At 38.3% G+C, this 25,981-nt stretch overlaps 4 protein-coding genes across 4 annotated transcripts; 3 read left to right on the top strand and 1 right to left on the bottom strand.

The window, feature by feature from the left end:
• Positions 1-1,551: 1,551 nt before the first annotated feature.
• actc1a (actin alpha cardiac muscle 1a) lies at positions 1,552-4,843 on the top strand. Its single transcript, XM_043220336.1, has 9 exons — positions 1,552-1,632; positions 2,363-2,514; positions 2,648-2,776; positions 2,861-2,971; positions 3,504-3,588; positions 3,703-3,864; positions 4,010-4,201; positions 4,318-4,499; positions 4,589-4,843. Exons 2-9 carry the CDS (start codon positions 2,386-2,388, stop codon positions 4,730-4,732), a joined length of 1,134 nt encoding a protein of 377 aa, XP_043076271.1. The 5' UTR covers positions 1,552-1,632; positions 2,363-2,385; the 3' UTR covers positions 4,733-4,843.
• Positions 4,844-5,416: 573 nt separating this feature from the next.
• LOC122325338 (neuroendocrine protein 7B2) lies at positions 5,417-7,627 on the top strand. Its single transcript, XM_043220353.1, has 6 exons — positions 5,417-5,554; positions 5,890-6,133; positions 6,243-6,392; positions 6,578-6,690; positions 7,131-7,184; positions 7,308-7,627. The coding sequence occupies exons 2-6, from the start codon at positions 5,911-5,913 to the stop codon at positions 7,422-7,424; spliced, it is 657 nt and encodes a 218-aa protein (XP_043076288.1). The 5' UTR covers positions 5,417-5,554; positions 5,890-5,910; the 3' UTR covers positions 7,425-7,627.
• Positions 7,628-7,773: 146 nt separating this feature from the next.
• On the top strand, positions 7,774-9,738 carry grem1a (gremlin 1a, DAN family BMP antagonist). The gene is made up of 2 exons (XM_043220354.1): positions 7,774-7,955; positions 8,216-9,738. The coding sequence occupies exon 2, from the start codon at positions 8,217-8,219 to the stop codon at positions 8,748-8,750; it is 534 nt and encodes a 177-aa protein (XP_043076289.1). The 5' UTR covers positions 7,774-7,955; position 8,216; the 3' UTR covers positions 8,751-9,738.
• fmn1 (formin 1) lies at positions 9,167-25,418 on the bottom strand. Its single transcript, XM_043220351.1, has 17 exons — positions 22,646-25,418; positions 22,355-22,460; positions 21,402-21,463; positions 20,577-21,271; positions 19,124-19,265; positions 18,302-18,389; positions 17,658-17,719; positions 16,302-16,390; positions 15,967-16,096; positions 15,618-15,764; positions 15,384-15,443; positions 14,594-14,714; positions 11,761-11,853; positions 10,920-10,971; positions 10,671-10,820; positions 10,462-10,543; positions 9,167-9,828 (listed from the first exon to the last, which is right to left on the bottom strand). The coding sequence occupies exons 1-17, from the start codon at positions 24,665-24,667 to the stop codon at positions 9,784-9,786; spliced, it is 4,146 nt and encodes a 1,381-aa protein (XP_043076286.1). The 5' UTR covers positions 24,668-25,418; the 3' UTR covers positions 9,167-9,783.
• Positions 25,419-25,981: the final 563 nt, after the last annotated feature.

Here is a 25,981-nt window from a genome sequence, read left to right as displayed (position 1 = left end):
CAAAGCGCGTGTCCAGAATCAAAATAGCATTTAGTAAAAACCATACTCTTCATAGCAAGGTTGTTTTCTCATAGTGTTGAGTGCAAGAGATAACGGGGGAGAAGGTGACAAATAAGGAGTTGGAGCCAAGCAAGCAGCGCCGAGAAGCAGAGCTGATGTGTATCCAGGAGCACCTGTCACTCAACATGACCCTAAAAGGACAGAGCTGGGCCAATCAGAGAACAGCAGTTGTAGAGAAAGGACAGGGGTCCTTCTTAACACCCCCCACACCTCTCAGCTGTCTGGCATGTTGTGGGTCTGATCGCATACCAGGGCCCAGGCCATTTGACAAAGGTGGTGTTACTCAGGTCTGGCTCCTAAATGTGACCCCACACGTCTAGTGTTACATCCTCTGTCTTCTAAATACCTGTGAAGTCAAATCGCTTTTTGACATTGCATGTCACAGTGACCTTACACATATAGTATATTGTGCTGGGTCAAAGGTCATTTGTACTTTTTGTGTGTGTACAATAGCATTATTTTTTCATGTATTATTGTCTATTGCTTAAATAATATTAATATTCTGGTAGATACAATTATCATTGGACAAGAAATGGTCAGTATTAAAATTACACACTATTTTGTCAGAGTTAAACATAAAATGCTAAAAAATAAAAACCAACCATTTTAAAGCTACCAACTTCATTCACTATTATTTTAGTATTATATTTATATGCTATTAGTATCTCTCTCTCTCTCTCTCTCTCTCTCTCTCTCTATATATATATATATATATATATATATATATATATATATTTTTTTTTTTTTATTACTGAAATATATGTATACATACACACATGTATGTGTATGTGTATTTTTGTAAGTTTTAGTTAAAGTCTTTTTTTTATTGAGCTTCAACTTTTTCTGTTATTTCCAGCTTAACAGAAATTATTTTTTATAGATTTGAGTTAATAATTCAAAAACAATCGACATATTCGACTTACTGCATCACATTATTCACAGCATGAAGTGTTATCAAATTATTAGTGTTTCAAAAGAAAAACTTAGTTAGATGATGCAAAGGTTATCTAAATGTAAAAATGCAAACCAAATTTTCAGTATCTGCTAACAATATTCTCCAAGAACCATTATCCTTAAAAGAATGGCATCATGTAATTTATATTAACATTTTTAGTCACATCCATAGAAAACAATGCTGTTGATTATGATTAAATCACATCCATCAACAATTCATCATCCTAAAGCATCTTATATATAATTTTTTCACACAAATAACAGAACATTACATAAAACTTTATATCATATGTTAAAGGGTATGGAGAACAATCGAAGAATAGTACTAGACTTTTTGGGCATTCCATTTGGCTCTTAAATCATAACAAACTCTCTTTATTTTGCTCTCAAAGAGGATCTGTCACCTCTCAAGCAACATCTGTCCATTTTGGTAATCAAGTCAGAGTCCATGCAGGATATACTGGCAATGGGCCATTTTCTAGCATCTCTTATTTGGCGTTGTGTGAACTCCAGATCCCGCCCATGACCCCCAGCCCCCCCAGCACTAGCATATTTAAGAGGCATCCTTCTCCCATGCCCTTCATCCCAGCGGAAACCCCAGTCTTGTGCTACAACTCGGTGAGTGTTTCCTGCTACCTTTATCTCTGTGGACTACTTCAGGGACGATAGAGAGAGATATTTGAAAAGGAATAACCCAACACTTCATCTCCTAAATTGGGAAGGAATTAATCTCTGGAATTGTTGATGCAGATGGCGGATAACTAAAGCATATAATCGCTCGTTCTCTGCGACCATACCTGTAGCTGCAGCTAGAGAAATGTTTAAGGATAGATAGCTGCCCATTGATAATACAAATAAATAATGCTCTTAGTGATGAAGGACAGCAGAAGTGAGCAGCTGTAACTGGTTGTATTTGATTGACTTTAGGTAAGAAACCACATCTCATAAGAGTGACTTATGAAGCACTAATAAAGGGAGTCATCAACAGATGTAGTGAATTGACATGCTGCCAGTGGATCTCTAACAGCTTCTAGACAGCTGAGGAGGCGACCCTTAGGTCCTGCTGTCATTTGTCATCAGACAACTGTAAAAGAGCTGCAGATAGGACACTTGGTCAGGGACTTCCACTCGGAATGACAAGAGCTGATGCCTAAAATAGTTTAAAGAGGATTTGCTGTGCTGCTTTGGGCCTTTGTTGATCTAACCTGATGCCGTGCTCCGTTATGCGGGCTCAGAAACGTTTCAGTGGATTGTCGAGGCGATATAGTTATGATATACATTTATTAAAACGATTGAACGAAATGAATGTTAAATTATACACTCCCTTAACGTGTTTTCTTTCTCTTAGGACCATCCTAAAAAAGACCAATCATGTGTGACGACGATGAGACTACCGCACTCGTGTGCGACAACGGTTCTGGTTTGGTCAAGGCTGGATTCGCCGGTGATGATGCTCCCCGTGCTGTCTTTCCCTCAATTGTTGGCAGACCCCGTCACCAGGTGGGTCTCCAAAGCATGTGTTGTACATTTCTTGATCTAGTCAACATATTGCATATTGGCTGTGGAAAATCATTGTATAATACACACTTGAACTAGAGATGCTTGGTGATAACCCATCACTCTTTTCCTTTAGGGTGTGATGGTGGGTATGGGTCAGAAAGACAGCTATGTGGGAGATGAGGCTCAGAGTAAGAGGGGTATCCTTACTCTTAAATACCCCATCGAGCACGGCATCATCACCAACTGGGATGACATGGAAAAGGTAGCAATTAAGGAGTTAATATACAGAATGCTGAACTGGACAAATTTTATTGTTTGATGGTTTAACGTATTTAAATGTTTTTAGATCTGGCATCACACCTTCTACAACGAGCTGCGTGTGGCCCCTGAGGAGCACCCCACTCTGCTCACTGAGGCCCCCCTCAACCCTAAAGCCAACAGGGAGAAGATGACACAGGTAACATCATGCAGGGGTTTGCACAAATATGATAACGCCCTAGAGAGGCATATCCTATATAGTGGCAGCACATTATCAGAAGCCATATATTTATATATAGGCACACATAAGTTTTGTTTATTACACAATTTTTCTCTGAACTATTTCACGTATGCTCTAGCACTCCCTTGTGGCCATTTAGATTTGGGTTTTTATAAAGCCCAAATCATTTCAGTGTGCGTTTAACATTACTGGTCGTTTTTGTTACTATTTTGAATTTGAGTTTTAGATTTTTTGTCAGATTTTTTTTATTTAAGTTAAAATGTAGTAATTTTATTGTGTTTTTGTATATGCGTAATATGTCTTTTAAGATTACTTTAAACTTTAGTTAATTTACTTGTAGTTTAGCTTTAAATAAAAATTAGAAAAATGAGAAACGTTGCCTTGACAAGTAGCTGTCAATGCATATTTTAAGTAATTCATCTTTTTATGGACTTAGTTTTAGGTAACAATAATAACTCTGACTGAGACTAATATTTTGCTCTCTTTTCAGATTATGTTTGAGACCTTCAACGTCCCTGCCATGTATGTTGCCATTCAGGCCGTGCTCTCTCTGTATGCCTCAGGCCGTACCACTGGTCAGTGTCTGTTAAGTCACCTGAAGCAATACGCAACATTATAGGTCTTCATTTCTATACACATCAATAATACTTAGAAAGCAATACCTAAAATGCAAATGCATCATGTTACAGGTATCGTGTTGGACTCTGGCGATGGTGTGACCCACAACGTCCCCATCTACGAGGGTTACGCTCTTCCTCACGCCATCATGCGTCTGGATCTGGCCGGTCGCGATCTGACTGACTACCTGATGAAAATCCTGACTGAGCGCGGTTACTCTTTTGTGACTACCGGTGGGTCCTAAAAGAATTAGACTTACACATAATTTTGTTGAGAAATTAGCAAATTTCCTCAAGAGGGGGCACTTTTTTTAATGCATGCTAAATAAATGTTTTCATTGTCTTTTGCAATATACTAACCCTCTTTTCTCTTTCATAGCTGAGCGTGAGATTGTTCGTGATATCAAGGAGAAGCTGTGTTACGTCGCTCTGGACTTTGAGAATGAAATGGCTACTGCTGCCTCTTCCTCCTCTCTGGAGAAGTCCTACGAGTTGCCTGATGGCCAGGTCATTACCATCGGAAATGAGCGTTTCCGCTGCCCCGAGACTCTCTTCCAGCCCTCTTTCATTGGTATGATTTGGCCTGGCCTCGAATTACCTCATTGCATTACCCCGTGCTGTTGTCTTTATATCACAATTGTCCCCTTGCGTGCATTGAAACATATCTTGCGATGTTGCTCCTCACAGGTATGGAGTCTGCTGGCATCCATGAGACCGCCTACAACAGCATTATGAAGTGCGACATTGACATCCGCAAGGACCTGTACGCCAACAATGTCCTGTCTGGTGGTACCACCATGTACCCTGGTATTGCTGACCGTATGCAGAAGGAGATCACTGCTCTGGCCCCCAGCACAATGAAGATCAAGGTAAACATCTGTCCGACTAAATCAGCTTGTTTCTTTTATAGCTGTAATTTTACAGCCTAACCGTTTATGTTCTCGTGTCCGTCCTGTAGATCATTGCTCCCCCTGAACGTAAGTACTCCGTCTGGATTGGCGGTTCCATCCTGGCTTCCTTGTCCACCTTCCAGCAGATGTGGATCAGCAAGCAGGAGTATGATGAGGCAGGTCCCTCCATCGTCCACAGGAAGTGCTTCTAAACCTCAAATCCTTTTCAATGCAATCCAACTAACCCTCTGTATGCATTTGTACTGTGCCTTGTGCTGTATATACATGTACTGTTGTAATAAAAGTTGTGATGTGTAACAGTACTTCTGGCTCACATTGCGTTTTGTCTTTGGGTTTTTACTGGAAAGAAATGCAGCTATTGTTTTATTTATTATTTGTTTCAAATGGTTTCTAAAACTTCTTAAAACATTAACATGCAGGCTACTGCAGATGGTGTGGACCATAAACTAAAAGGCAGAATATGAGGTAAAAAAGTTAATTGTGAATGCGGTGGCGATGTTCCATAAATATTATAATAATGCCTGTTCCCGAGAAGTACTTCCAGGGAAGTTACTGAATTGCTTTTAAGTCATTGTTGTTATTAAAGAGAAGTGAAACAGGCTACATGCGAAAAATATAACCCGATGTATTTGCCTTGTAGGCTGTATTAGCTCTGTAAACGCTAAAGTATTAATATTATGATTCGATTAAGCAGGTCCAAAACAAACACGACGACAAGACACATTGTGGTTAAGTTTATTTTTATGTAATAACATTTCCTTGCACATTTCGCTAATAGCCCACAGCGTATTCCTTATTTCTTTAAACTTTGCCCTTCTGTACCGTTCCCAATAAAACTCAGCAACATGTTTTAGCTGATATGCTAGCGACTAACGTTACGTAAACCAACCATCATTTGTAGACGAGAGATGATTCGCTGCTTGGCAACAGAGCAAATGAAGCGGCAAAGAGGAGGAGGACGGCATCTGAGCTGAACCCGACAACCTTTCTCAGTCCAGAATCCAGATTACATGGTAGGTTATCAAATTTGGCTATCTGTTTATTCTCCACAGCTACAACAAGCAGGGTTTTAGTTTTGCTGTAATAAGAGTGCGCTTCTTAATTTGCGTTATGGCCTATGTTTTTTCATCAAGCCTGCTCATTTGTGACGTAGTTACAAACAGGGATGCGCATTTTCTCCGAGCTCAATAATATTTACATTTACGTTTACATCATATTTTTTTACATTAACTTTTCGACAAATGTAACACCTTTAAAAACAACGTACGCTGCGTGTTTCTTTAAAACCGCTGTTTTGGCATAAAGGGCAGCAGTGTTTTTACAGTTACGTTACGTGTTGTGTTTATAGTCGGTGGAGTGAACGGTAACGATGGGTTCGGCTCCGAAAATGGCACACACGGTTCTTCTGAGTGTCATTATAAGCTGGATGGCCGTCGTTTCTGGCCGCAGTCCACGCACGGTGGATCAGGTGTCGGAGGCGGATATCCAGCGCCTGCTGCACGGTGTGATGGAGCAGCTGGGAATCGCGCGGCCCAGGGTCGAGTATCCCGCGCACCAGGCCACCAACATAGTCGGCCCGCTCAGCATCCAAGGTAAGTATAATCGCACGTTTTTAAACCGCAAGTGATCGTTGATGGTCCTTATAATAGCCTAATTATTACGTGCTCGCCTTCATGTGTATTTCTACACTTTGTCCAATAGGTGGTGCTCACGAGGGACTCCAGCATCTCGGCCCGTATGGGAACATCCCTAACATTGTTGCAGAGTTAACCGGAGACAGTGTTCCCAAAGATTTCAGCGAGGACCATGGCTACCCTGACCCTCCCAATCCTTGCCCTCTTGGAAAGACCGGTACGATGTTCCAAATGTAACCGATTGCACAAATAAACAGCAATGCCACAATTAATTTTGATTAATCGGCAAAGAAAATTGGTTCGGTATTCGATTAGTTTGAAGGTGTTTACCGCATTCTCCTCAAGCAATGACAAACGTTCGTGAATAGCCTAAAAAATGCATTTAAAACATTGTTTTTATAGCTGCCGATGGATGTTTAGAGAACTCTCCAGACACAGCAGAGTTCAGTCGAGAATTCCAGAAACATCAGCACCTCTTTGACCCGGAGCATGACTACCCTGCACTCGCGAAGTGGGTGAGTTTACATTTGACACACTGAAGGACATTTCAGATTTTTCAGAAATGATTGATCCATTTAAGGGCTTTTTACACTGCACTGAACGCAAGGTTATCATCACTATGAACTGCTTTTAACCCCGGGAAAAGTTAATGTCAAATGATGACTGGAGTAGAGAAGAGGCTGCTTCATTCTTACCTTTAAGGTTGACAAAGCCTATTCCAGAAAACTTGATAGCACTATCGGCGATATATGAGGACGCACAATGCTACTGGCGTTATGTAAACAAGTTGCTTGTTGTGTTTGACACTGTCACAGCAAATAGGAACATTCACATTGGGTTTAGTAATGTACAGTGTGAAATGTTAAATTGTGATCAGTTTGAAAAATGAAACAAGATAACCCAGGACCTCTGGTCTGTAGCAGATGGCACTACATGTCTATTTTCATTCTTCCAGAATAAAGGACTTTTGTATGAAAAACTGAAGGGTGGGCCAAAAAGAAGAAAAAGGGTAAGCGCTAAATGTAATTTTTTTTAGCCTTTTGCTTGCTTCTTGGGGAGTAGAGGTTCAACAGATGAATTATTAGATGGAGCACTGTTGCATATTGTATTTTCATAAATTTCTGTGTTTCAGAGTGCAAATCCATATCTGATGGGACAGAGGTTAGATAATGTGGTGGCCAAGAAATCAGTGCCACATTTCCCAGAGGAAGATGAGGCTGAAACTGCTACAAGCAATATCAAGACCTAAACATCATATTATTGATAAAATCTGTACAATAAAAATCTTATCAGTTTCACAGTAAAGTCAGCATTAAATTATGTGTGGTATTCAAATGAATCATAATATTAATAGAGCAGCAAAGGGTGAGCGTAACATGAATTATTCTCTTGGCACAACTTTTGTTGTATTACCATTTAATCAAATAAAAATGATGTATATGTTCACGTGCACATGATTGGAGATGTGTTTTTAACTTCATGATTCATCTAAATCACAAACATCACAATATGCATTCATCGTAAGTTTATGTGCTCTCCTGAAGCACCGGACCATCCCTAAAATGCTGTGAATGATCTTAGACTGAGAGGAGGCGTGGACTGCCCCGTTCTCTTAAATGTCAGCACTCAGAACAGAGCTGCAGAACTTATTTAGACTCTGACTCTGGAGTTCTGGATCATCTGGTTCAACCTATTAATCGTAGTTTGTTATGGTACACAAAGACCTTTGTGAACGCAGCTGCAGTCCATGAGAAGAAGTTCGAACCATTATTAATCTGAGGTAAGCCTGCATATCCACTGGAATATTACTTTTTTAATTTTTTAAATGTGTTTATAGAAAGAGATGCCAGAGAGAATTGCCAATTAAATATACACAAAACGTAAACGTGTTCAAATAGGTTACACAATATATGCTTTAAAATATCTTTCATGCATATGGTTTTGATTAGACTATATATAATATAGCTTTAAAAAAAAAACTATATATATTACTGCATATTGAATGACACTTAATGTTATGTTTCTTTCTTCTTGCGAAAGGATGACTAAAGACGCATTAGCTGTCACTGTCGTGGTCTTGTGGCTGCTCTGCAATCCGGCGAGGATCAGGGGAACCGGGGGATTTCAAGGCGCCATTCCTCACCCAAATAAATACAGCCCAAACCAGTCGGAACAGTCACCGCAGACGCCGCAGGCCGGTTCCAGGGGAACGGGACCGCCTTCGGTCGGGGACGAGGTGCTGGACTCCAGCCAGGAGGCTTTACACGTAACGGAGCGCCGTTACCTCAAACTCGACTGGTGTAAAACGCAGCCGCTGAAACTGATGATCTACGAGGACGGGTGCCAGCCGCGCACCATCATCAACCGCTTTTGTTACGGACAGTGCAACTCATTCTACATCCCTCGGCACGTTTATCAAGAGGACAGTGCGTTTCAGTCGTGCTCCGTGTGTAAGCCGAAGAGCTTCACTACCGTTACTTACACGCTCTACTGTCCAGGACAGACTCCCAGCACGAAGAAGAAGCGCGTGCGCCGCGTCAAACAGTGCCGCTGTACTTCTGTGGACTTGGATTAAACTCGCGGATTTCTTTCTTTGTCGGCTACTCCTAAAAGTCGCAAATTCATATACCTGAATAACGTGGGAGAATAACGATTCGTTTCCTCCGCCTCTGTATTGTGAAGACGTACAATTGACGCAAATGAAATGTGTTATAAGTTATAATACTATGAAATAGTGACATATTAAAAATATGCTTATATTATTATATTATTCTCCACTGTGTGGAGCAGGATTTGCGCATCGATGCAAATAGCTTATTTTGTGGCTTGATTTTTATTGTAGGATTGCATATTAGGCTATGGATGTAAATAATTTCCATTCCATCATTTGTTTCTGGTCTTTATGCCATATTGAAATGTAAAAAAGAATGTGGTGCCTTTTTAATCACTTGATGAAGAAAATCTAGGCGAACAAACATTACAGAAAACAAATAAAATGCATGTTTTTATATATTTTTTTTTTTACAATGTTGGGTTTATTATAAAAGGAACATTATTACTGTGATTAAATGGCAATACGAAGTGATGAAGCCACATAACTGTCATCAATAAAAATATGTGCTGTTCATCCAAATAAAACTAATAGGGTAGTTTAATATTATATTATTTCACATTTACATTGTCATTGTTTTTTATCATTGTCATTTAATATGAACATAAAAAGTTACTCAACTTTGCTACTCTTTATACAAAATAAAGTTACTGCCTTTTTCAAAGTCAAATGTTGAGACTGCTTTTTCAACCCTTAATTGTTTAGACTGGTGAAAATCCCAGAACAGATTGAGCTAAATATAAACATTTCTTAAATGTTTCTCATTTGAGCAGCATTTTTATCTGAAACATGTTTTTTTGGTGAGCCATTGGTTGTTGGATTATACATTGGAATGGGATCATTATACTGACAGACAGGTTATCATCTTCTATCTCTGCAGTCTTGAGTAAAAACTATCAGACAAACAGGTGCACCTTAATCTAACCCTGCCAAAAATACAAGTGCGTGGGTCTCAAATATAAATGCATTTGGTCCTCTTTGGTAATGGCAGATGGGGTTAGATGGTGGTCAGGCTTGCTTCTTTCAGACGCAGTCTCTCTTTCTGAAATGTGCAGAAATACGCATCATGAAGTCCAACTTAGCTGTGCATGCATTATGTAGTATAAAGGAATAGCTCACCCAAAAATAAAATTTAGCTCAAAACCCTCAGACCTTTTAAGTTGTACATTCGTTTGTTTCTACAGATTTGGAAAACTTTATCATCACATCTTGCTCACTCACCTCTTCAGTGAATGGCTGCCGACAAAACGAGTCTAAAAACATCACAGCGATCCACGCGGCTCCAGTTTATCAGTAATTGTCTTGTGACGTGAGAAGAAATAAATGATCAAGCCCTTTTAATTTGAAACTTTTACCTTTATGAGTTTTGGTTGAAAATGATAGTTTAAAGTTAAGGGACATTACCTGATGGACTGGAGTCACGTGGAGTCATTTTTATCAGCTGTTTGAACTCTAATTCTGACATTGGTGAGCAAGTGATTTAATGTAAATATATATCTCGAAAACCTGTTCTGATGAGGATGGCCTGAGGGTGAGTTAATGTTGAATTAAATGTTTTGGGTGAACTATTCCTATAAAAAGTCTCTGCATTAAAAACCTGATCCATTAAAGTACAATAGCTACTAGTGTTTGAACCGCTTATCTATCTGCCTCCCACACCTCAGCAGACTCTTACCAGTCCATTCGCATGTGCCCTTCTGGTCTCAATCTTCTTCTCTGCCGTCATGTTGCGCACTGACTGTTGGGCCTCTTTGATTCTGAAGTCAAAAACAGCAAAACTCAAACAAGAACAGCGACTGCCAGTGAAAAAGTCATCATTGACTAGGAAATCACACCGTGTGGTTTTTTGGTCAGAGCTTTTATAGAAGAAGCCGTTAACTTCACCTCTGTTTGGATATGACCTTGTTCTCTCTCTTCCACCTGATCTTGAAATCATTGCAGAATTCAAACCAAAGTGTGAAGACATGACCAGGCACAATCTCTGGCTCTCCAGAACGTGGCTTTAATCCAAGGTACTCCACTAGGTCAGAGAAGCTGAGAAAGGAAAGTCGTGAGGCAAAGCTGGACAAAACGGCAAAATTTTTTACAAAGTTTGCATTTTTTATAATATTTTGAACAAGAGTGATGTGCCACCTTTTACGTGCTGATATCACTTGATGTTCCACAGCAATTAGCTCCTTTTGTGCTGTAAAAGTTTATCGACAATTAGGACCACAGTCAATATTAAGCACCAATATATCTTCTATTACTTCAGGATCGTTTGTCCTCTTAAACATCGATAATGCAGCTATACTACAAATAGCATTACTGTAATATCATAACTTTTCTACAAGGGCTTTAAAGACAACGTTGAAACTCTTTTACTAAGAAGTCTCCTTCACTGTCAAAATCTCTCTGATTCCTATCTCTGCGTCTGTCTTCTGACCCCGACCAGCTATCTCGTACAGGTACGGAGTCACAGACACTTATCAGGCCCCCCAAAAGAGAGCATGGCAGATATTCTTCATGACTGCAGGATGTGTGTTGTCTTATCTGCGTAGCGGAGACAATCAAATTATTGTAGTATGAAGAATGCAAGGAAAGGAAAAGCTTTGCTGCTATGTACGTAAAATAAACATGCATATAAATACATACATAAACTACAAACAGAATAAATCTAATTTATATCTAGTTCACTGCTGTTTCATCTAGCCGAGCCGTAGTAGATGACGACAAGTTTATTTCACCATATATCTGCCTCTGTGATCTGCAAAATAAAACAATCCAGTGTACAATCTAAGCAAACTTTTGTACTCCTCTCCGTCAATCATCTAGAGAGGCAGGTTGTCTCAGAGACCAACGAGACTTCATATCTGAACAAGGTAAGACGAGAGGGATTGGCTGATGCGAAAGAGCACATAAATAGAAGACTTAAAAAGTTTGAATACAGATCCTTTTCTAAAAGGTAGCGTGGGCTAATCTTAGCTTAGCTCACCGCTGGCAATGAAAAAGTCCATTTTCTCCTTGAAGGGATGTACATGCTCATGAGACGAGTTGGTACACACAGTCAGAACATCCTTTTCACAAACTGTAGGAGACAAAAACAATAACATTGGGTTAGAGTAAAGTCCCTGACCAGGTCCAATTTGAAGAAGCCATTCATTGTGAAACAAAGTTTACACTAACTTTAACCCACTATTTTAGGCAAAAATAAACAGTCCGATTTTTTTCTGTTAGACCACCGTGAGGGCTTACTTTTTATTCCAATAACCCTGATTTTAAAGTACAAATGCCACAGTGAAGCTAGAAAAAGCATAAAACAGTAAATACAGTGAAATTCTTTCTCATCACAACGTTAAACTGATTATGTGCTAATATGTAATCAATATGTTATTTTACAAATAATAAAAATAACTGATTTAGGCATTAATGGTGACCTTAAAACTTTTGTTCTTGAAAGAAATTTACTCAGCAGTGATGAACTAAATTTATTAAAACTCACAGTAAAGATTCCTGACGATCACGTAACATTAAAGACCGGTGTAATAGCTGCTGAAAATTCAGATTTGCCATTGCATGAACATATTAATTTTTTTCATTTATTACAATAGAAAAGTTACTCTAAATTTAATTACTTTAAAATGTATACATTATTGTTCTTATTAATATGTTTTATGAGATTTTTAATCAATAGATGTAGCTTTGTATTTCAAAATATATTATTGGTGAAACCAATACAATTTTTACTAAAACCATTTTAGTCACTCCACTATTATCATAATCTGAGTGAGCATTTTTTAATTTCCTTTTTTGTGTTTACCACGAATCAACCCTCATTCACAACTTTAGCTTAAGCTGCTTTTATCAAGTCATATAAAATCACAGCTTCTGTGGTCAAAGCCATTAACACACCACTGAATACTTGCAGATGGAATGAATGTGCTTTCTGTTGATAAAGCAAATTCTCTTAGTGCTTAATCACTGCTGTAAATTGATAACATCTGTAAAAAAAAATGATTAGAGTAAATTAATTGGGATTATAAGCGGTTAATGTGAAAATGCGTAAAATGAGGGAATTTCCAAAGTTGAACAGCAGCGTTCTACTGTAGGTATGTTGACATTGTACAACATGTATCTTGACATTTCAGCCTAATTGTGACGAGCTAAGTAGAGTAATAGTATGTTGTGTGACATTCTTGAAATGCTGAAACTTTTGTGCCCTCTATAATCAAAGTCATCAAGGACCCCAGCGACTTTCAAAATTTTCTAATTATTTTCCTTTGTGCTCCATGGAAAAAAAACGTTCTACAGGTTTGAAATGTCTTTAATTTACATTTTTTGAATAATCTATGCCTTTAAACCCTTTTTGTTTGCACTTGTTCCAAACCTACTGCCTCCAACCAATGAACAAGAAACACAATAGAACTAAAGCTCCACCTGTGACAGAGTCAGAGGTTATCAAACGTCTTTTTCTCTGGGTACGATCTGTTTTGATGCCCCTCTGATCGCATCCTCAGATAGTCATTGTGCCACCCGTGGCCCTACGCAGCACTGTTTGTTCAGCGTCCAATCAGAGGATCAGAGGAGCCAGTCTCCTGCCCCAGACATAATACACCCTGATGGGAACCCAGTACTGTTGGACATGCTCCATCTGCATCTCACTCCAGATAAGGGTACACACACCACTGTTTTCATTAAGCATTTGTGTAAACTGTGAACACGGCTGTCAATGACAAAGGCGTCTTTCCCACAGCATTTCTACAAGAAACGTAGATTCATTACGGTCGAGCTTGATTAGGTTCTCATTTATGTCGTTTCCGCCAAGACGGCTCACAGCTACATTCAGGTTTTCTCGACTGTTCACCGCAGCGAGCCAAACCACAATCACAAAGAGATCAAAAAGATGTCTCAAACGCAAACCAGATGAATCAGTTGTGGAGACGGAGAGCATTAGATGTGCTTCAACAACGTTGTCATAATTGTTTCTGGAAAATAAAATTCACAGGGACATTCCCTTTTTGTGTAGGCACACAGTGACTAATTTGATTAGTGCAGCACTTTCTTGCTCCGAAAAAATAACATCGCAGACAAATGCGGTCACCTTGAGCAGCCAAAACCTCAGTGGGGCCGTAAGCAAATGCACCCTAGACACCAAAAAATCGAACAAACACAGCACAAAAACAAAAAAACAAAGACACGATTCTCTCGCAGTCATGAGGGGAGTTCAAACAGCAGGAAAAAAAAGGGAGAGCGTGATGGGACAGATTTGGCAGTCTCTCCGTCGCCCGATAAGAAAGGCTTGTTGAGAGGTAAAGAAAAGAATCTCTGACACACATCTGCAGGGCCACACTGAACTCGGACTGATACAGTGTAGCACGAGAACAGCAGTGCATCTCTGTGCAGATAAAGCCCATCCCGCCAGCGATAAGCCGCTCTTCTCTCAGATTACATAAGCGCCAAAGAACTGTAGCCTTTGGCCTCTCCGACGGAGCTAAAGAATCACACAATGCCAGGAGCATCTGATGGGCAGGATTAAAGTCATATCTAAAAGGCGCCAGGCGCAAAATCACACAGACTCCACTTCGTCTCCACAGACATGTACATACGCAAACATGTCTGTATATTCCACCTGATCTAATGTGGTTTAATAATGAGTTGTTGCTAACAGATGCTGTAAAGTCCTCAGGATTCAGCCGGAGCCTTGTTGCAGGATTGCAGTCATCCATCCACTCAAACCCATGTAATCTGGCTTCTTTTGATGCTAGAGTAAATCAGTGACACGCTAAAATCGTTTCTGAAGCCCTTTGAGTGTCTTTGGTAATTCTTACCTGTCAGGTCTCTGTTCAGCTTCCTGAGGTCGTTTAAGAGGTCATCAAACTTCACTTGGGAGGAAAGGAAAACATCTTGAGGTTCGGGCCAAGGAAAGATGCTCTTTTCAGTCCCAGCATTCTGAAGAGAGATTTAAGGGTCGGTGACATATTTCAGTGCCAAAACAAAATCTAGATTAAAACATGTGTCAAGTTTTAACCCCGGCATTTAAAAAGTCTTTTATGCTCACCAAGGCTGGATTTGATCAAAAATACAATAAAAAGATTAATATTATAAAATATTATTTAAAACTAAAATAACTTTTTTTCATATACTTTAAAATGTAAAACTGATTTTTCAGGAGCCATTTATGCAGTCTACAGTGTCTCATGATGCTTTAGAAATGATTCTAATATGCTGACTTGACTTATATCAATGAATTTTTATTATAATTATCAGTGCACAAAAAGTTGCTTAATATTTTTGTGGAATAATGTGGAATTATATATATTTTCCCAATATTCTTTGATGAACAGAAAGTTCAGAACATAATTTATTTTTAAATAGAATTATATATTATTAAAATATAATACATTATAAATGTATAATTTTTTATGCGTTATTTAATGTATAAAAAGCACCCTTACCATCAAATAAATAAAACAAAAAAAGTGTAGTGTTTTTTTTTTTTTTTAATTAATGTAGGTTTCAAAAACCTTTAATACCATTTTAAAAAAAAAAAGAAAATTTATTTTGATGAAATTTTGAGTGTGAAGATCTGCACTGTGCAAAATAAAAATGAAGAATTACCTTGTCAAGGTGACGCAGATAGTAGGAAACAACGTAGTCCAACAGACTAATGTGATTTTCCTGCAGATTTATAAAGAATTATGTAAAAAAAATGCACATCACCTTGTACAAACTGCTAGGAAACTGAAAAAAACTAATTCCACTTAGGCTCTATCAAACACCTCATGGTGACTGTGTGTGTAACCAGGACTTTCAGTGTCAAACACTGGCTCATAAAATGGAGAAAAAGGTTACCCTGCTCTTGACGTCTTTAAGCTTAGGAAGAATCTCAAGTCCGAATCCATCGGCCTGTCCTCGAGCTCTGCTGCCTCCATTCATGTAGTTTCCCAGAGCAAGCACCAGTCCTATTACCTCCCTCACACTGTCTTTCTCCAACAGATACTAAAACACATCACCATTTATTTGTGCATTTACCACTCTTCATAACAGAGAAGTTGGAGACAAAGCAAGCAGTTAGACCTCACTTGAATAAACGGCAGCTGCCTGAAGGGCTGTTTTTGACTGTTAAGAATGCCAGCATTGATACTTTATCAAATGTTTGATAGTATCTGAGGTCTGACCCCTTTGAAAAGTGCCTTTGTACCTTGCAGACGTGAAGAATAATCTCGGTCTTGCGCTGTATGGAGGCAACGGCGTCAGTGAACTTCGACTGAAAAATGAAACAGTGAACTCGACTGGAAAACTCCGGGATCTGGGAGAGTTCATACAGGAACCTGTCAAGAAAAAGCAATGAACATCTGTCAACCTAAAGTGCGTAGTGTTGAAAACACTACTCTGTCCTCGTCTGTCCTCAAATGAAGGAACCTTAGAGAAGTATACATTGCAAAAAAAGTGCCCTTGTAAGTGACAATTGACGTATCACTAGTCGCTAGTTGAATGAAAAAGTGAGTTATCTGGTGTGTTTCTGGAATATCTCACTGTTCAGGCTTGTCCAGTAGTTTGACCTGCTCCTCGTCTGAGGTTTCATAGTGTTTCTTAATCTTCTCTAACTCCTCAGGCTGAGCTCTCTGAGAGAAACAGAACAGACGCATTCATGTGACAACTGACCAATGATACACGCATAAACTTATGAAACCACACAGGAACTATGAATTAATTTATTATGTTGGAACTGGAACTAGCATTTATGCATATTTTAAAGAGTGATTTTGTTGAGAAACGTGAGTTGAATGGATTTAAATACAGTAAAAAGTTTCCTAAATGGAGTAAAAAATTCATTATTGGAAACAACTGAAGGAATATCAGTTAAAGGGTTAGTTCACCCCAAAAACGTCATTAATTGCTCACCCTCATGTTGTTTCAAACCCGCAAGACTTTTGTTTATCTTCGGAACACAAATTTTGATATTTTTGGTGAAATGTAGTAAATACATCGGTAAAACAGTCAATTTGACATCAGTGGCTCAACTTCAGTTTTTCGACGTTGCAAGAATACTTTTTATGTTCCTTTAGTAATCAGCCTGTTTGCATTCATTGGGAAAACATGCGCATGAATGTAATAAGCATTGTTTATGCCTAGGGGAAAGCCTGCATTGTGATACTCTCAAAAATGATGGAAGACATAACTCATTAGAGAAGAATGATTCAATAAAAAAGTATTCTTTGTAGCATCTTAAAAGTTGTGTTGCTGTCTATGTAGAGTCATATGGCTCTCCGATTTCATCAAAAATAATTTACAGGTTTGGAATGACATGAGGGTGAGCAGTTTCATTTTGGGGAGAACTAACACTTTAAGGTCAATTTATTCTTCTCTGAATTCTAGTTGAAATAAGCAGAAATCTGTGTTTCAGTGTGACATTACCAATGGACGCGAATGGGATCAATCTGTAAACGTTACATTCTTTAAATTTATTTTGTTCAACATGATAGCAACTAGATGTAAACAAAATATGTGTTATCATATTCAGTGTGATTTCAATGTTATGATTTCAATGTGGAAAAATGTGTACTGACCTTTCTGTTTAAAATTCTATACAATTGCTGAAAATACATCATAAACCCTAATATCACAGTGAAAATACATTACAATAAATAATGTGCTTCATATAAAATTTTATTTAATCTGCATTTAACCTTCCAAACATTGCTCTCAAAACCTGCAACCTTAATTTTTACCAATTTTGAACAACAACTAAAAAGAAAATAATGCAAAGGTTCAGGATATGTACTATGTAAATGATGGATGTTCCAATTTTGTGCAAAACTACTGTTTTGGAGGCTGGGATTCTGCATGGGCCTGTACATAAGTGAATTTCCAGTGTGGCAGGATACTTACATTTTCATACAGAGCTTCGATAGCATCCAAGTCAACCACAGAATTGTCCAAAGTCAAAACAGCTGTGTAGGGAAGAAATATTAGTCTCCAGACAAGAAGACCGATAAGTTATAAGACACGTGTGTGACATGGATGTGATAAGTGAACGTAAAAGTGGCTAAATATGTATTTGAGAGCTTTTTTCTTCTGAAGGAATTCGCCGCTCAATTTACTAAAGTCATCAAAAACATCTGCCTGTCTGACTCCGTTAAGCCAAGCTGTGATGACTTCAAGATTTTCAATGGGAAAAGTATACGTTTAGTAAGTAGGACTAATGTACACGCCATAATATGGAGAACCCAAAGAGTACTTTTAGCGGTAAGCCACAAGACAAGTTTATTTAACAAACATACAGCCAATTTATTCCTAATAAGAGTTGGAGCCAATCACATTGTTGCAAGATATGTCTCTATATACAGAATTATTTCAACATCATGTCTTAGCTTGCCTTTCGCCATCCAGGCCACACAAATATGTATCATTTTAACATGTCTGTTTATTATTAGTAGATGAAAAATGTGTCTGGATAGAATAAAATGACACTCTTCTGAGCTGGTGGTCGAGTATTTCTCAGCATATATGAGCATATATACAGTGTGATTTACCTTGCTGAATGTCCTTCATCTCCAGATGGAGACTTGAGATTAAGATGCCCACGGCCTGAGAGCGCTTGCCATCCAGTAACTTAATGACCTAAAAACCCACCACAGAATAGTTGACTTAGATCATAAGTTAAGTGCTTTCTGCTTACTCTACCATATGAATACAAGGTCTTAAGAATATAAGAGTCATGCTTGTATTATGCAAAAGTGGAATGAATGAAAAACAAAAGAACCTTTGGGAAATTCCAAACTTCCATTATAAAATCTGCCTGCCAAAGGTAACAATGGCATGATCACATTTCATAAACAGGTTCATTTATTTCAAATTATTCCCATTTCCTATATAATTACATCAGTTTCAAAAGGCACATGTGGGATCCTGATATTGCACGTTTATATCAGAAATGGTAGATATCATGAGACGGCACCTGATAAATGATGTTGCTGTTTATAGAAATGTAATTATCAGAGGTCAATGCATAATTTATGCATTTATTTATAAATAAATAAATATAATATATATATATATATATATATATATATATATATATATATATATATATATATATATATATATATATATATATATATATATATATAAATGCATAAATTATGCATTGACCTCTGATAATTACATTTCTGGAAGTGTTGAGAACTGCTCCACCTTGTGGACACTTCTCAAATCTTTTATCCAAAGCGACTTAAAGCGCATGTGCATTTTAAAATGAGTTAAATCAAGCCAAAAACCTCGTATTTGCTATATAAATGCGGGACGGATCATCTCTATGTCATATCATTTTTCACATCTTCAGGCAAGAGTGGTACCTTCCTGGCTTTGGTTTTCTTCTCATAGGCTTCGGATAGGGGCTTTCTTTTGGTGGGCGATGTGGCTTTAGCAAACAGTTCCGCAAACTCATTGGTGTTTATTATCTCTGGCTCTTCCAGGGAACTCCATAGCATATTGTTCCTTACAAAAGACAGAAACAGATGACGAGAGATTTTGTGTTTTTTGACTATTTGACGTTTTGCTCACTTTAAGGCTTATAGTGATCGAATCTTAACACATCAAAGTCACAGAACAGGCCACGACCAAAGCATTTCCTTATATTGGCATCTGTAAAAAACCAAAGTGAAACGATTTATTTACTGTTGCTGGGTAACCATGCCTAAAAGAAAAATCAACAGGGGCTCAATTTGAGTAATCTGATTTGCTAAATGTTCTCTCCCATAAAAATAATTAAGGAGCCAGCACGACGGCGCACAGCTAAGCTTGACTGGGTTTGGCTTTGGCTTGACAAAAATGCTCACGGAGAAAGCAGAAAGCTTTCATGAGGAGTCAAATAACATTGCAACAGCACAGAGGTGGCCGGGGATCCGAATCCCACAGAAATCCACACCGCCACTAGAGGTCCTGGAAAGACTGCTGCTCGGCCTGTGGCTGGCCCCTCACGCAGACAAATGTCTGCAGCGGTCTGTCTTAAACGTCTCATGAGGTCTGATGAGGGAGAGTTGAAAATGTCAGCGTCACTTGTGGACATACATTGTGTGTTTGAGGAATGTTAGGAGTGAAGAACAATGGAAATGTTTGTATGGAATACAGGTAGAGTGGGATTGTTAAGGTTTTATATTTAGTTTATAGCAGTAAAGAGCTATTTAAATGTGTGACCAGTGTTTTTATTGTAAACTAAAACTCTTTAAGTATTTGTTTTGCTAATTGGAATAAAATGGAAATCAAGTAAAATATAAATATTAGATGATTTTAGATTAGATTTAGATAAAATTTTATTTTTGGACTAAAATAAGTTTGCATTGGATTATAAAAATGAATAAAACTAAAATTTAAATTAAAGAATATTGAAGCCAAATAAAATAATTAGCCATATAGAGAATTTAAAAACATAATAAAACAACTAAAAATAAATGACAAAATTTCTAAAAATTAAATGAAACCTGAAAATATAAAAATCAAAGCTAATTTTAAATTTGATAAAAAACACTATAATAATGTATTAATAATACAGATTGTGTCAGTGGCTGAGCACTTTGTCATGATATCACAATATGATATCTTAAAATTCAGCATATAATAAAACGATTTACATATTTGTATTTCGGTCAATGACATATAAGTTTGACCATGGTAAAGAAAATAAAATTTCTTTTAAAAATCTGCTTTCCAGAGATTTTTGATCTTGACAAACAGCCATGGGGGGCCTTTCTGAACATATACCAGACAAAAAAAAGTGGACTGCTAGTCAGGTTTGGTTATAAGAGATACCTGTTATCTTGAATCTGTATCCGTGTCCAGTACAGCGGTTTCATTGGACAGACCGGCTCCACTGATGACTTGCGAGGAGGATTGTCTGCCGCTTTACTTGAGAAGATACCAACTCCAGGAGGAGGGGGAGGGGGGGCACAGTGGAGGACGGGTGGTGGCGGTGGTGGAACACCACATCCTGTCATTGGTGGAGGTGGAGGAGGAGGAGGTGGAGGAGGCACACCTCCTGGCCTCTCTAGTGGCTGAGCAGGAAGTGGAGGTACATTAGGAGTACAAGGGCCTTTTGGAGGAGGAGGAGGAGGAGGAGGAGGTGGAGGTGGAGGTGGAGTATTGTTGCTATCCATCTGTAACTGAAGTGATACAGGTGGGGGAGCTGGAGGAGGAACTGTCTTTTGTTTGCCAGTAAAGTTCTCTGTTGAGCTGAGGTCAGCATTTTTAGGCAGGGGGTCAAAGTCACCGCTCTGGGCTTCCTTGGCCTCCTCAGGCTTGATGACTGTCTCTTTTTCTGTCTGAATACACACAGAGCGGAAGGCCCGTGGCTTGATGTTGTCTTCAGTGGACACGGAAACATCTCTGTGATTTCTGTCTCTTTCTTTGTCTCTCTCTCTTTGTAAGCTGGTGATGGTTGTCTCTAGTCTGGACAGGTCCTCTTCGTTCTTCTTTTGTAACCGAAAGAGCTCAACTTTGAAGTCAGCCTGCATTAAATGGTTCAAACATCAACTTGCAGTATATAAACAATTCCTTTTCCCCAGATAATGAATTAACTGCTAAATATAAGTATAAGTATAAGTTTTATAATATATAACATCATTGCGAGCTTCTCACCTGTAACTTCTCCACCTCTTCATTACATTCCCTTTTTAGCTGTAGAAGAGCTGCCTGGTGCTCTGAAATACATAAAACAAAGATATGACTAAATATATCGCAAAACCCACTGAATAGATCTAGAATCGATATTATTAAAGCTCTACCATATAAAAATATATAGAATAAGATGTACTATACCATTCAAAAATTTGGAGATGGTAACATTTGTGATCTTGGACCAGAAAACCAGTCATATATGTAGATTTTATGAAACTGAGACTTATAGATCACAAATAAATCAGCTCTCCATTGATGTATGATTTGTTAGGATAGGACAATATTTGGTTGAGATACAACCATTTAAAAATCTGTAATCAGATTTTAATTAAATCAAAATTAAATGTGAACAATTTAATGCATCCCTGCTGAAAAATATCTTACTCTAATATAAATAGGTTGAAGAATCGGATATGCAATAAATGTTGCAGATGTAAAATGACCAATAGATGGCAGCCGTGGGACTGAGAACCATGGGAAAACTATCAGACTTTTATGTAAGAGAACTAATTTTCTTAAGTATAATCAGATCAAGACATATGACAAACACCATTCTGACTGTGTGTGCTTCTTAGGTGTGGCTATGGACTCCACACCCTTTAAATCTATAAGACACTGCAATATGGACAATGGAACTGACGCTCAATAAGGGTGATTATAAAACTATATAGTACTGAATGTACACATTTATGTTATTTTCAGTGGGTTAAGATTAGAGACTGCATTACAGAGAAAACATATACTCTTACAAAAAACAAACAGTGTGACATGGAGTCATTTCATCTGTAGAACAGCCCTCTAGGGACACATTTAGGGTGGAGGTGTATTGGAATTTGTTTGGACAGTGTTGTGTCATTAGATGCTAAGGCAAATATTACAATCAGAGCAAACATTTACATTTACTGCTGTCTTACCTGCTTCAGTGTATTTCAGACCAATCTTTTCCTCTTCGTCTTTGGATTTTGGTGGAGGCCAAACAGTCTGAAGTCGTTTTGGAGTGTGCTCTTCACTCACCTCAGCCTATAAGACAAAGAAAGACACGATTTGTGCATATTATACCATTGAAATATGTTGAATTAAAGAGCCTATTAAAATAAAATAAATACAATTATTACATTTTATAGGTGCACATAAAATATAGGCTTTTACACATATATTAATACGGAGATGCTACTGTCAAATGCAATCATCTGTTCAGTTCATACTTTGGAATCAGTAGTTTCTTTGTTGTCTGGAGACTTGCTTGAGCTCCTATCAAAGAAGGCTTTGAGGACGTCTTTGTCCCTGTTGATCTTCCTCTTTACAGTTTCCAGGTCCATGCCATTTGAAGTGTCCTTTTTGGCAGACTTAATTGTGAAGAAAGCCTTCAGTGCACCTAAGGCCGTTTCTGCATTTGTAGATTTGTTTGTTTCCTCAGACTGGAGAACGGCCGGCTCCTCTACAGTTGTCTCTTGGTTTTCTGCAGGGTCCTGACTGACTGGAGACAGTGGGGGGCTTGTCATGCTCTCTTGCTTTCTCTTCCCTTCCCCCTTGCTGAGGAATTGGGTAAGCTGTTCTAGGAAGTCTCCCTTAACTTCTTTCTTGTTAGACTGATCTGTTAAAAGTCTTCTTCTGGCAGGGCTTTGGGGTTGCTCTGGAACGTCTTTTTCCTCAAGGGCTTCTTTCTTGGGGCTGAGAAGCCCGGTGAAGATGGACGACAGTTGAAGGGGTTTTTCTTTCAGAGCTACAGGGGTTTGGTCTGTTGTGGTCTTCTCCCTGTAAGATGAAACTGTATCTAATATAGTCTCCTCTTGTATTATTTCCTCTTCATTGTCTTCATTAATTTTTTCTTCTGTATGCACTTGTTGCTCCAGCTGGATGGTCCCTGGTTTTAGTTCTGAATAATCAGGCTCAGATGAACTGTGTTCTGTGTCACAGAGGCCAAATCCTTCAGAAATCTCACCTCCACTCTCAGAATGATTCATTCGGTTCTTCTGACTTGTGGTAGGTGGATGGACCTCTACAAAACTGCTGTCTGCTTCTTCACTGCTTCTATTGACGGCAGCTTGACCAAAAGCAGTCTCATCTCTCAAGTGGATCTTTTCAGTTTCAACACATGATCCTGCAGAAGGTTCTTTGCCACATGTAAGGGTGGTGACTACAGTTCTGGTGTTTGCAGGTGAGTTTGAAGAAAGAACCTTTTTATTGGTGAGACTATGAACTTCACAACATGCTAACTTGGTATGAATGCCTGTGTTTGTGGATATCTGGAGGTTGTTAATCAGAGTTTGTTCATTTGCACCCGTTTTGGTTATCTTTGGAACATCTGCAGAGTTTTGATGATTTCCATCAGACTCTGTTTTGGTCTCAGCGGCAGATGCTTCCTGCTGACTTTGCAGTAAGAAGTCATTATTGTTATTTGAGGATGAATTTAAAGGCTCTGTTATTAAAAATTTTGTCAGATCAATGCCTGTGAGGACATCTTGACTGACTCTGTTTTTCATTGGTTCTTCCTCAAGGTTCTGTCTGAACATTTTCATAGTTTCTTTGCTGCTGCTGTTGGTTTCCTCTATGTGGCCTTCTTCTTTCTTATTTTGCACCACACCAAAAAGCTCCTTATTGCCCTGCTTGAGTCCCTTTTTGCTCATATCCTTATCATTGCTTTTGGAAACAAACTCTTCGTCACTGAAATGACATCCCTCTCTGAAATCAGGTTCTTTATTATCCACTGTAATGAGTGCTGGGTTCTCAAGTTGTTTGTCCAGTCTTTTAGCACTGTCACTGGCTGAGACCTTGCTAAGCGATTTAGGGGGTGTGTCGGCTTGACCATCTGTTATACCCTGGTCAGTCTGGCATGCTCCTGATGTTTTGTTGTAAATATCTTTCTGGTGGTCAACATTTAGGTCCAAGTCCACTTTCCTGTCCTCCTTTCCTGAAGAAAAATCAATTTCATCGGTTTCATTAACATTCTGATGCTGTGATCTGTTGACATGGTCCCTTGTTCTGTCTTCCACAGGATTGGTTTGTAAAGTCTGAACAATTATATCAAAATCACCCCCCTGATCATCGAAACCATCCTGCCTTTGAACACATTTTTGTTGATCATTAACATTTCCTTTCTCAGCCAAAGAATGAAAAGAAGTCACACTTTGACTCTCCTCAGCCAGTGTTTGGAGATCATACTTTTCATGGTGAGTAAAAAAGTTTGTTAATTTGTCCAAAAATGAATTGCTGGGCTTACTTTCCATTTCCTTCCGGTAAAGTCTACTGTCTCTTTAAGACCAAGTTTAGTCTGTCTGTAGTCGATCAACCATATTCCACAAGTCAATAAAACAGAAAGCAAAGTCAAAATTCAAATAACCAGAGTTGAAACTGAAGTGTCCATGTCTGCTGTTACAAAAAAATCCAGGTTCTTTCCATTAGCCTTCCCAAGACTGACCAAGTCAGAATTTCCGGTCCTTGTGCTGACAAATTATGAATATGAATAATTTCCATATATTTTACTGTTTTAAAATACTGTTCTGTTTTAATAAAATAATTTGAGTTCAGGTCTAGTGTAATATGTTGTCCTTACATGAAGTTTCCAGAATTACGGATGCCAGGAAAATGTCCATTGAAAAGCAGAGATGCTGTTTTCAGTCTCTCGTTACAGGAGAGCTCAAGAAATGGAAAAGCAAAAAACATTCCGCATCGACATTCTGAATAGTGCCAGCATGCAGCTTGGTCCTTTTATCCTGCTTTTACATTCATTTTAGCCTCTTCATTCTTTTCCATATTGATTCTGTAATGTTTACTTGATTTTCATCTACTGTTCACGGCAAGAGCGCATACACCAACACATGAAATACACATATAGGCAGTAAGCGCTCCACCCACCTATTTTCTGCCACATGATTTCTGGTCACACACTCGGTCGCACATGAGGAAGAAGTGACACCTCAGTACCACACCCAAAAGAGCACACAAAACTCCAGTAAGAGTAACTGTCCAGTCAGACAGTCTATCCTGCTTCTATTAGGCTGGATATCTCCTTCTGTCCACTTCACGCTGGATAACGTCACATTAATCGGTACGATTAACCTGTTAACCCCACCTACATTCTTGTTTTGTCATCTATGTTTTGGTTGTAGAGACCAGTTCAGGTACCGTCTTTTTACAAAAGTAATTCACAAGGTAAAAACAAAGTAACAACACATAAATTTTATGGTAATAAATATACACATTAGATACAAAATATCTTAATTAAACTGGACACTTGCATAACACACTTAATAATGCATCAAGCATAAAAAAAACAGATTTAATTTTACAATTTAAAAAAATACAAATATAAATTACAAATAGGTAGATTTTTTTTTATTACAAATGTAGTGTAATTTTCTGCCAGGAAAATATCATTTTTTTTAAACAGATTTTTATTATTACCGTGTATTGACGAATAAACAACCAAATAAAAAATATAAAGAGCTAAGAGGGTGGGTTTTCTTAAAATTTGGGGCTTGCAATATTCAAGTGTAAAAAGCATCTATTGTTTTGTGACATTGATAATCCACGCTAACAAA

This window comes from Puntigrus tetrazona, chromosome 20 (assembly GCF_018831695.1).
Source record: "Puntigrus tetrazona isolate hp1 chromosome 20, ASM1883169v1, whole genome shotgun sequence".
NCBI lineage: Eukaryota > Metazoa > Chordata > Actinopteri > Cypriniformes > Cyprinidae > Puntigrus > Puntigrus tetrazona.
This window is presented reverse-complemented; position numbering and strand designations above follow the sequence as displayed.

Coding starts and splice junctions, on each gene's coding strand:
- actc1a (XM_043220336.1), top strand. CDS start 2,386: ATGTGTGACGACGATGAGACTACCGCACTCGTGTGCGACAACGGTTCT. Junction 2,972..3,503: donor ACAGGGAGAAGATGACACAG/GTAACATCATGC, acceptor CTCTCTTTTCAG/ATTATGTTTGAGACCTTCAA. Junction 3,865..4,009: donor TTACTCTTTTGTGACTACCG/GTGGGTCCTAAA, acceptor TCTCTTTCATAG/CTGAGCGTGAGATTGTTCGT.
- LOC122325338 (XM_043220353.1), top strand. CDS start 5,911: ATGGGTTCGGCTCCGAAAATGGCACACACGGTTCTTCTGAGTGTCATT. Junction 6,393..6,577: donor TTGCCCTCTTGGAAAGACCG/GTACGATGTTCC, acceptor TTGTTTTTATAG/CTGCCGATGGATGTTTAGAG. Junction 7,185..7,307: donor GGCCAAAAAGAAGAAAAAGG/GTAAGCGCTAAA, acceptor TCTGTGTTTCAG/AGTGCAAATCCATATCTGAT.
- fmn1 (XM_043220351.1), bottom strand. CDS start 24,667: ATGGAAAGTAAGCCCAGCAATTCATTTTTGGACAAATTAACAAACTTT. Junction 17,720..18,301: donor GATGAAGGACATTCAGCAAG/GTAAATCACACT, acceptor TTCCCTACACAG/CTGTTTTGACTTTGGACAAT. Junction 10,544..10,670: donor AAGGTCATATCCAAACAGAG/GTGAAGTTAACG, acceptor TTTTGACTTCAG/AATCAAAGAGGCCCAACAGT.
- grem1a (XM_043220354.1), top strand. CDS start 8,217: ATGACTAAAGACGCATTAGCTGTCACTGTCGTGGTCTTGTGGCTGCTC.